This window comes from Polypterus senegalus, chromosome 13 (genome assembly GCF_016835505.1).
Source record: "Polypterus senegalus isolate Bchr_013 chromosome 13, ASM1683550v1, whole genome shotgun sequence".
Lineage (NCBI taxonomy): Eukaryota > Metazoa > Chordata > Cladistia > Polypteriformes > Polypteridae > Polypterus > Polypterus senegalus.
Window position 1 is genome coordinate 123959557 of NC_053166.1, and position 11507 is coordinate 123971063.

Genomic DNA, 11507 nt, shown 5'->3' on the forward strand with positions numbered 1-11507 from the left:
AACAGGATGAGCACTGCCAGAGCCCTACAAAATGACCTCCAGCAGGCCACTGGTGTGAATGTCTCTGACCAAACAACCAGAAAGACTTCATGAGGGTGACCCAAGGGCCCCATGTCCTCTAATGAGCCCTGAGCTCACTGCCCAGCAGCATGCAGCTCGATTGGCATTCGCCATAGAATACCAGAATTGGCAGATGCACGACTGGTGCCCTGTGCTTTTTACAGATAAGAGCAGGTTCACCCAGAGCACGTGACAGAAGTGAAAGGGTCTGGAGAAGCCATGGAGAACATTATGCTGCCTGTAACATCATTCAGCATGAGCAGTTTGGTGGTGGGTTAATGATTGTCTGGGGAGGCATATCCATGGAGGGTCACACAGACCGCTACAGGCTTGAAAAGGCACCTTGGCTGCCATTAGGTATCAGGATGAAATCCTTGGACCCATTGTCAGACCCTATGCTGGTACAGTGGCTCCTGGTGCACGACAATTCCTGGCCTCATGTGGTGAGAGTATGCAGGCAGTTTCTGGAGGATGAAGGAATTGATACCATTGACTGGCCACCACACTTTCCTGACCTAAATCCAATAGAACACCTCTGGGACATTATGTTTTGGTCCATCCAATGCCACCAGGTTGCACCTCAGACTGTCCAGGAGCTCAGAGATGCCCTGGTCCAGATCTGGGAGGAGATCCCCACAACACCATCTGTCATCTCATTAGAAGCATGCACCGATGTTGTCAGGCATGTATACAAGAACACAGGGGCCATACAAAGTGCTGCGTACAATTTGAGTTGCTGCAATTAAATTTTGGCAAAATGGACTAGCCTGCCACATAATTTTTCACTCTGATTTTTGGGCGTCTTTGAATTCAGGGCTCTGTAGGTTGATCATTTTCATTTCCATCAAACGATGTGGCATCCTTTCGTTCCTAACACATTACCCAGTCTATATTAGTATAGATATCCAGAAGGATTTCTTTTTCCCATTGAGATCTGATGTGTTTTCAAAGTGTTCCTTTAATTTTTTTGAGCAGTTTATACATATATGTATATGTATATGTATATATACATATACATATATATATATATATATATATATAATAAAATATATAATATATATATGACAACAACACTCATCACTCACAAAAGTGACAGAAAAATTACATTGACAATCATATTACGTTATATTCAAAATGTTGCCTTTTCTTTTTCATTACTTCTTTAATACACTACTTCTCCGCTGCGAGGCACGGGTATTTTGCTAGTCTTATTGCTAATAAGGAGCAGTGAAAACGATGAATACAGCTGTTTAAGACTAAAATAAACAATTAAGGGCTTAAAATCACCAACCAAAATTAAGCAGAAAAATTACATTTGAGCAGTAAGTGCTTCATCAGCAATACCGTAAGTGATTTCTCATGAAGCACTTAGGTTGGACAAAAACCTGAAGCCATTGCGACCCTCCAGAACCAATGTTGATCAGCCCATTTAAGTCTTAAATAGCAAATAAATTAATTAGTAGCAAAAACTATTCACTAAATTAAGAAAATGGTTAAAATAAAAACTTGTAGCCACTGTGGCTCTCCAGGATTGGAGTTGGCCACCCTAGAAAACAGAGCATTAAATATATGTAAAACGTTAGATTTAAAAATATCTAGATACAGCTGTCACAAAATGTAATACAGTAACAACGATAAATAAATCAAGGGAGGTCTCACTGTATGTTCATGCACTTTTTTAGCAGATAGCGACACTGGTCCAGTTATTTTTGTGGCCATGGTCTGAGAAAGATAATTTCACATAAAAGTTATTACTTTGCTTTTTTTCAGGTTTATGTATTATTTTCACAATAAAATTATTTTAAAAATGCCTTACCTCCTCTGCTTCACTGTCATGCCTGTGAATAGTGATGTCAGTATCTTTCTGTGCAAATACATGAACAGAATGATCTCCACCACCAATAATTTCAATGCCAGGGCTTGATATTTCTGATGCCGCACCTTCTTCATTTTGAAGCTCATCTTCTCTCTTAGTGTCAGTCAGTAACATGCCCTGTGACATCCCATTCGTGAGACATAGCTCAGGAAGACTAGTAGTTAACAGAGGAGGGCAATGGCGAGGAAGCTGTTGGATTGAGGCATTTTAGAAACACTACTAAGAATGCTGTTATGAATATAGGCGTTACTTTAGTACTTTTATTACATTAATATTATGAATCAGTTTTTTCACTATTTTTTCTGTTCACAAATATGTACATGACACTACTGCCAATATCTTCTTCCTTTATAGCTCAAAGTTGAAAAATGAATAAGAAAGTAATCTGAATGTTTATTAAATTGCATTCAAGATAAAAAAACAGGAAGCTGAGCATACAATTTGCACTTAGGTGCCCTATTGACCTTGTGAGGCTAAAGCACATATCATCACTTGCAAATTGTTACCTTTTGTATTTAAGATTAAAAAGTAATACTTAAAACCAGTAATAATAAAAAAATACAATAGAAAACAGTTGCCTTAAATAAACTTTAAAATACATTGTCAAAATTCAAAAAGTATATATATTATACAAATATTACTTTCATACCATTTTAGGGCTGACAATCTGTTGAATTAAGGAGACTCTGTCCTTGATAGGTTTACTGATATTTACAGTTCGTGTTTGCTGTCGACGCAAGTTTACATTTGGTGGATGAGCTAAAGTTTAAAAATAAAGTTAAAAAAGCGTAAAAATTCCATTGCTATTGAAATCATACTGAAACCAAACAAGTCAAAAATGTATACCTGTTACTGGGTTTGCCTGCCCTTTCTGAATTGAGTCAAAAGGCATCTTGCTTCCATCAGAAGGAAATCTGAAAGAAAATGCTATTGTTAAGTGACTATAATAGGTACTTGAAAAATAGAAGAACAAAATAGAAAATGAGCAGGCTTTTATGAATAACAGAAACGCATAGTCCTTTACAAAAATAAAATTGGAAAAAACAAACTCAGAAACTGAAAAGCCAAGAATATCATAGTGAAGAAACTACTGCACCAAATTCAGAGCAAAAGAAAGAATTATACATGCCTGATATAGTCATAGAGGTCATGCCAGTTCTCACCACTGTGCACTGGGAAACACATTTCTCTCGGCATTGGACCAAAGCCTTGCAAAGTTAAACCAGTTTGCTTTGCATCAGCAAATGTCAGACCTAAAAAAAAATTTTTAGCTCATTAATATTTACAATGTATTAAGAAGCTATAAAGCTTCTGAATAAAACAATGTGCTCTTAATTGAAATCATGTTATTGAGAACTAATCTGCAAATATGATTTATTACATACACATTTTTATATGAAGTAAAATTAACCACTTTGAATATTGAAAAGTGTGATGTACTCCAAAGATCAGAATGCCTAGCAGAACAGATATTGTATATGTGCCATGTCTCCTCTAACAGTACTATCACGCCTTCTTCTCTTTCAGCCTCTCACCCTTGGTCTTTGAGGAGAATTTATACGTTACCATAAGTAGCTGTTTAGCTGTTACAGCTCTCAACAAAATCACCTTAACTTTTCGCAAAACTAGAAATGGAAATGACAATCAAAAGATTTTAAAAGAGATGATAAATATTAGTACAGGAAATTAAAGCCAAGATGTAGAGTAGCAACAAAAAAACAAGTGTGTTCTGTATACTCTTATAGCCGAATGCACATCTAGCTTCAAGTAGGCCATTCCAAATCATATGGTGAATTGGCATCCAGCCCTTTACTACCAAATGTATTCATTTTTCTTATGGTGCTTATAGAAATACAGATTTCCATTTCTCTTGATTCATTAGTGATTCTGTGCATCCCACAACTTGCCACAAGTGGACCTTCTCACCGATATTGCACAGATCTATCGACACCACCAACATGTCTTTTTATGTGTTCCTGTGTTTATAAATCACACTAATCTATACTCATTACACCTGTCAATCATTATCTTGGTTGGAAATTGAAGCAACAATATCGCCTGTAAAAAGTAAAATACATAATACTGCTTCAGTTCCACTTCCTAGCAAGCACACTCTAGCATAATCTCATTGAACATAGATGAATATGCGTCACAAGAGGCAAAAACTTCTATGAATTCTGAAAAATTGCTTGAAACAAGTTGTTGCTGCCATGTGATTACTTATTTCTTTTAAGACCCAAGACACCTCCTGGAAAGAGGTTTTTTTTTGATGTACTAAGAACCTCCACTGCCCAACATATTACAGCTCTGATGTTCATTGTTTGACTACAAGGAATGGATGAGGAGCAGCTGCTGCTGAGATACCCAATGGAACTGAGACCAAGAAGGGAATATGGCTGACATACTTACATCCACATTTTTAATATATTAAAAATATGTATTACAGCATAAATATTAAAATTTGCATTGAAATCTATTAATTTCTCAAATCAGTGTGATGAAGCTGCATACATCACTATGTAAAATTACAGAATGGTTTTAGATCGTCACGTAGTATTTATACTGTTTATCATTTTCAAAAACTCCCTAACTCCTTAGCATTTTAGGTTTGATAGCTACTACTGTCATCAATAAAATGGATAGCCTTCTGTTTGGGGAATCAGAGTGGTCTGTTCATTTTCAAGTGGGAACTACTCTATGGAGCGAGACTATGTTTTAGCTCCATTCTTCCTTTCAGCTAGATGGCATGATAGCTGCTTTAATTCATAGTGTCCAAGGAGATTACAGAGAGGGTGGCAACTCAAGCTGAATATATACTTCATGCCAAGTTAACTTTCAGATTTTCTACAAGCAGTAATGACTAAAAATTAAAACAAAAAACAAAAAGAGAAGAATGAATTTCATATTTTGCATTTCAACTTCAGGAATTGTGATCAGAACAGACCTGTCTAAACTGTAGTTTATGCAAGTCAACTTAGAGCACAACTCAACTCTAACTTAGAATGACAGTTAACTTTTAACTGTCTTGTTGCTGATAGGGTACGTACAAATTTAAATCTAGAAAGAGAGCAAACAAGTAGAAAGGCTGAGCAGCACACTGACAAATGCATGCCTAACAAAAGAGCGCAGAGAAATTCATGCCGACAAAAGGACATAGTGACAAATGCATACACCTAGCAGAATTTAATTTAGTAGATGCTTACAAAAATGTATGCTCGCAAATTCACATTCTTGACAGATAAGCCATATAAACATGTCATTTATGCATTTCATTGAAATGTATTTTGCTTAATATGGAAAATGCTTAGTCCCTGAACCACTAAATTGAACTTTAAGATGTACAAATTGGAATTGAAGAAATACTGACAGCAGTGTCAATATATGGGCAAAAGTTGGCTTGTGGCTATTTAAATGTTTCCACAAATGTTAATTATTTAATCGCAAAAACATATAAGAAAACAATGTTATGGTAAAATATGTCAAGTTATAGCTACTGTTTCGAAAAATGTCAACTGTAAGTAAACCGGAGAAGTAACATCAATATGTCTAACTCAGCCTAACTTATTCTTAAGACTAAGAACTGCAGTGATAACAGAGATACGGAAGTGTGAGACAATGTTTAAGCAAATGTAACAAAAGATTTCTAAAGCAATAAAGAGTATTTCTCAAAGAACAGGGGTAAAAAGGAGTATTTTCTAAAGGATAACTAAGGAACACCTTAAAAGTTATAGTTCATAAACATGCCTAATAAAAAGTATAAAATATGCAATATGTATAAACAAATCAATCTGTTACAAATTATATTATAGCACTGTATTACTTAGAAGGTAAAATATGGCAAAAATAGAAGCGGTTTTATTTTACCTGGATCACAGACCAAGTCACTGGTAAAAGCATTCTTTACCAGCAAACTGGAACAGAACTTGATACTCTTTAGGTGGCTATAATGGCGATTCAGGTAGATAGACAGAGTGTAGCGCAAATCCATCATTAGACAAGTCCACCGTACCCCACTTGGTGCAGGCCCAACCAGATCTGTGAAAATAAAACTTGTTCAAATAAATTACACATATAGAATGCTACAAGCAGCAGGTTAGGAATAGCAACATTATATAAGCATTTAAGGTATATACAGTATACTTTTTTAATTAAAAGTATAAATACAAGGCAAACTAAAGTCATAAATGTGCTAAATGTCAGATGGCAAACAAGTGCAGGCTGACAAATTACATAAAACATTTTTAGACTGATAGAAAACTGGAAAGCTCTCCAAGCGCCATTAGTAGACAATAGGGTATAGAATATCAATGAAATTATGCTACTGGAGGAGATGCTACAGGATTTTGTGGAGGTTATTATGAATTTCTTGCTATCTAGTGAAATGTGTTTTAATACTTTAGATATGTAGTTACATGTTTGACTATATTTATCCAAACAGTAACATCAAATTACTGAAACCAAACATGGTTGTTCTAAATTAAAGTTCACCAACTAAAACAGCAATGGTACAAATGTATTGATCTGGTTTGGATCAACTCCAGTTATGGGTCAGGAGAATATAAGGTGGAAGACTAACATATGCTAGATGCTATGAATAATGTGTTTATTTGTGATAAATTAAAAGAAGTAAGATGTTGAAACCATTGTGAAAGAACATCAATTAGGACCAGAATATTTCTGCATGTTTTTGACCCAATAGCGCTCTTGCTTATTTATATATATATAAAAAAAAAAAAAACACACACAAGGATAACAAGCAATATAGCTTCTCGGTAGCATATCCAAGTAAGAACATAAGAAACAAACATAAGAAACACATTTCCTAAGAACAGTATTAAAATTTACTGCAAACCAAATTCCACCCATATTTCTCTTTATTTTTTGCTGGCATTCATCATGCTACTTTTATAATTTCAAAGGTTTCTGTTGTATCTCTCCTTATTTATTATCAACACAGATTTGAAAAGAAAATGATCAGTATCTTCAGTCTTTCCACATAGTGTATACTGTGGGGTCTTGGGTAAACCTTACTGGACTTTATCTGGCACTGTTACATTGTTATTAACACAGAGGCAACAGTGATGCATACTATACTAAAATGTAGTCATACAAGCACTGCTTATAACTGACACTTGAGAGATCATATACAGTAGTTAATTTATGAAATACATACAGTCATTACCAGAAGCAGCATATGATGTGGTAAAATGTGAGGGTTTGGATGTCTGTTTTAGTAATGAAGCACCTCAAAACAAATTACCTTGTTTTGCTGTCTTAGAGGTGTGGTCATAAACAGAGTCTTTTGTGGCACCGCAGACAAAAGGAAATTGCAGCCATGTTGCTGTTGACTTGAACTCTTTAAATAGGTTGGAAAATGAAATACGGATCACTTGGCAATCCTGAAATCAAGGAACACAAAACATATCCAGTGACTGATCAACATTCTGTCTTGTCACAGCTCGTATTAGTGCAAGACATAAAGAGCACTCCAGGCAAAGGTCCAATCTCCTCTCATCCACAAACATAAAATGACAAGGCAAGCAAGGGAAATGTAAAGTTGCTGGGCACACCAAACAAGACATGCATACTCTGCAAACTAATAAATGTTTGGCACAAACACAGGAAGACAACATTTCTGTTCAAAACATTACTGAGTCACCCAAAAACTCCTACTGCTTGTTTTTATACAATAAAGTGCAATTTTGATTTTCATTTACAAGTCTATTCCCCCTACCTTTGTGGCAACATCCAAGTGCACTACAAAGTGTTTCTCAGGTGTGGGCTTGAACAGCAAATAAAGGTATCGTCCAGTTAGACCAAGAGACTGAGTGCTCGTCTTGGGGAGAAGAATGTAATTGCTGGCAGGAATCGCACCCCGGATTCGATACACTGTGCACTTGAGAGTCTTGTCCTATAAAATAACAATGGACCTTGACTTTGCATTTTGTTACTATTTAATGTCATCATATTTCTTGCTACAACACTACAATTCATGTTATTTCTCCTTCAATTATGAAGTTATTTTCACTGATAAAGTATGCAAAGGAGATTACAGTATTTCAGTATTAACAACAAAGCTTTTCAGAGTGCAAAATCAGCTATAAATATGACCACCACACCACCTTGATTTCTTGATGTTACCAACCACAGCCCTTTTTGCTGCATTTATGAAAATGCATCCTCACTAACTATTTCAATTAATTTATTGCTCAGGTTCTGTATCTTTCTTGGTTAGATTACTAAAAATCTGGCACAGCCTTCACCAACTGCCATCTAACCAATTCATTCAGAATTCTGTTGCCTGACTGGACCTAAAGTCATTATAGCCATATTTCTACTTGTTTTATGCTTTCTTCATAGGATTCCCACTGCAGTTAATATAATATTTAGATTAAAACTCCAGCCCTGAACTAAATGAGGCTGAATGCCACTTTTCTAGAGTATTACTAGTCTTTGGTTTCTAGTCTGAACCTATGACCTCCATGAAGTATCCAGAATTTGCCATTACTGCTGACAAACCAGTCGGGAATTCTAATCTATCATTATATAGACTGTTTCTAGTCTAAATATAGACATATCTTGAACACAAAGTTCTTCAGAAAGCAGTTCAGGACTGTTTATGCTTTCTAATACTTGCTCTATACTGTACCCTTACAAATTTTTTCTAACCATATCAACTACTGGGCCATTGTAGACTTGTTCCAAGTATTGAATTTACACACTTCCTTGTACTCTATTTTTCATCTTATTTGTTTAACTTGACATTATCTTCTTAAATAATTAAATATTTTGTATTTATATTGATTTCCATATTGCCTTGGGCAAAGGTATCATTAGAAGAATAAAAATGACCAACTAGGAGTATAGGGCCTGAGGTTTCTGTTGCGACTTATATAGGCTAAAAGAAACAGTATGCACAGAAGTTAAGTGCTAAAATCTGTGTAGAATATACTATACACTGAGCCATATTACAAACCACATTTGCCTGTAAATGTTGAGTCAAAACATAATCTCTACAAACAGAGATTATTATCCCCTGATAGTACTGTATTCAAATTTAAAAAGCCCAGTATTCGAATTTACCATAATAGTTGTGACATCTCCTTCTTTTGTTGCCTTCTTCCACTCTTCAACCTTGAAATGCTTAAAGATGTTAACATATGGATGCTGCCAAACTAAAGAGGGGAAAAAAAGAGATAATATTATACAAAATTATTTTCTGCCTGTTATACCTTCATTGTTCTCACTCTTTAATTTAATATTGTTCCTTGTCAGTATGCTGCTGCAGGAGTATGTGAATTTCCCCTTGGGATTAATAAAGTGTCTATCATTACTTAAATAACAATAGTGAAACAGTGAGTTAATTAAAATGCATCATAAAGGCAAACTTTATGTAGAATATGACCATAATTATTTATAGACTCAGAAACATTTGTGTGTTTACAGATAGAACTTAATTTGACCCCAGGGCGAAATTTGGCTTTTTACAGAAACTCTTTAAATACATAAATTGACAGAGAAATAAAAATATATACACCCACATTATGGCCTGAACACTCACCAGAACAACTAAAACTGAAGAAAATTTTAAAAAGAAAGAAAAGAAAACCTCTAACTTGGCAGTCACAGTAAGGCATTATACACACAAATTGCTGTTGGAATGAAAGAGCTCCAATAGCGTTTCATGAAACACTTTTGCTGAAAGTACTCAGTGTCAGAGAGAAGATGTGAAGTTTTGTTCATAAAGGCTTTCAGTTTTGTTTTAATTCTCCTCTTTGCTATTACCTCCAGGGGGTCCATAGTGCATCCCATAACTGAGCCTGTCCTTTTAATTATTTTTGTTAATTTGGTGAGCCTAACTTGAAGTGATGTTACCAGCCCAGCACACCACAGTGTAGAAAACTGCACTGGCCATCACAGACTTTTGTCATTATACATAAACTATATACGTATACTGTATTCATTATATGTATACTTCACTGTAATTATTCTGCTTTCCAGTTCCTTGCTAAAAAGATAACTTCTTCAAAAGCTGGAAGAATACAAATTTACAAGATTACAGATAAACAGCACAAACGTGATCTTAAAAATTGTGAAGTTTTACACAAAACATTCTTAATATGACATAGGATAAAATGTGTTCCCACTTTCTTGATTACAAGATCTTGATTTAGTTAACTACAATTGTAACTGTCAAATATTTCATGGATAGTGGATAGTATACAAAACTTTAATCCTCGTTTTTAATTTTGTAAACTACTGAAGTCACTAAAAGTTCCTAATATGAGCAGGGTCCTTTCTGTAAAATGTTATGTGCACATATGCACTATTGATTTTTTTAGCCTTATTTTGCCTTGGACATTTTAGCTCGAAGCACGGCCAATTCCAACATACAATTTGCTAAACAAAATCTTTATTTAGATAGTTGGACTATTGAATATAGTTGTATAGCACCCAAGTCACTAAAATACATATGCATATATGCAATAAATGACAAAGCCACAGTGAAGCAAGCGATTGTGTTAGACCAAGGCTGATACTGCAGGCAGTTTAGTTCACATGCTCGCAAAGTTATCTCCCCATAATATAAAGAGCTGCAGTCTTCATTTTTATGACAGTGCTGATTACTCTCTTTAAAAGTCTATCCCATTTAAGTGTTCTCTCATGGTCCTTATGTTTAGAAACTCTACTGTTTTGTCAAGCCTATGCTGGAGTTATAGTGCCTGTATAATTCAAATACAGCGAACTCTCAAATCACATTCTCCTTCTTGACATTTACTCCATGGCATACGGCTAATCGCACTTATCTATAACACATTTTCTAATCTTTACATGAATTTTAATATACCCATCGTTGCCAAATCTCAAACACTCTGTGACTTCCAAAGTCACAACAAAGTATAGCGAGTTTCCCCCAAATAAGTAGCATCGACAAATTCTAAAGCGTACACGGTGTACTTGAGGGCAGAGATAGTTATGGTTATTTAAATCATTTCCATATCAGTAAAAGACAATACGACAGAGGCTGATAAACTCAAAATAAAAGACATTTATCTTTGCTCATTTTAGTTTTCTTTTACCGTTGGACATGACCAGAGGTGAGCTGAATAAAACCAGCAAATTCAGAAATATCAAGCTTCTCCCAGCGTCTCTTCCCTCCTCTTTGCAGCTCGCCGGTTAAACCCGTTGCCTAATTGAAAATACGGCTCAATTCTCCCGCGGCGACTACCGCCGTTTCTAAGGGCAACCCCTAACGCTAGCCGTAAAATGCTAGACGGTGTCCTAAAATCCCAAGGTTCCTGCAAAAACCGCCCCTTCGTGAGTATTTACGTCTCCATATTTTTTTTATTTACTCTGCGGTGCATGACGGGAATTAAAATTTGTAAGCCAGCTTCTTGTTCAAGTGGGTCATGGGATTTGTTGTTTCAGAACTACACGTTTGGCCCGTTGTGCATGATGGGAATTGTCGTTCCTTTGAGGAATTTTCTTAATCTTTGTCGCTCCCAGAATAGTCAATGGTTGAAGTTTTAGGTTGTAGTTAATTTTACGTCGTATGTTCTCACAGCTGCAA

General features: G+C 35.5%; 1 protein-coding gene across 2 annotated transcripts in view; it reads right to left on the reverse strand.

Moving 5' to 3' along the window:
• wdr90 (WD repeat domain 90) overlaps positions 1–11267 on the reverse strand; it is a 65946-nt gene extending 54679 nt beyond the window's left edge. For both annotated transcript variants that reach the window (XM_039775164.1, XM_039775163.1), the window contains exons 1-10: positions 11017–11267; positions 9020–9111; positions 7671–7847; positions 7197–7335; positions 5801–5971; positions 3066–3189; positions 2783–2850; positions 2586–2695; positions 1877–2125; positions 1720–1782 (exon numbers count right to left, since the gene is read on the reverse strand). In XM_039775164.1, the coding sequence (XP_039631098.1) occupies positions 1720–1782; positions 1877–2125; positions 2586–2695; positions 2783–2850; positions 3066–3189; positions 5801–5971; positions 7197–7335; positions 7671–7847; positions 9020–9111; positions 11017–11026 (1203 nt within the window). In that variant the 5' untranslated portion in view covers positions 11027–11267. The remainder of the gene's footprint in view (positions 1–1719; positions 1783–1876; positions 2126–2585; positions 2696–2782; positions 2851–3065; positions 3190–5800; positions 5972–7196; positions 7336–7670; positions 7848–9019; positions 9112–11016) is intronic.
• Between the last annotated feature and the right edge of the window lie 240 nt (positions 11268–11507).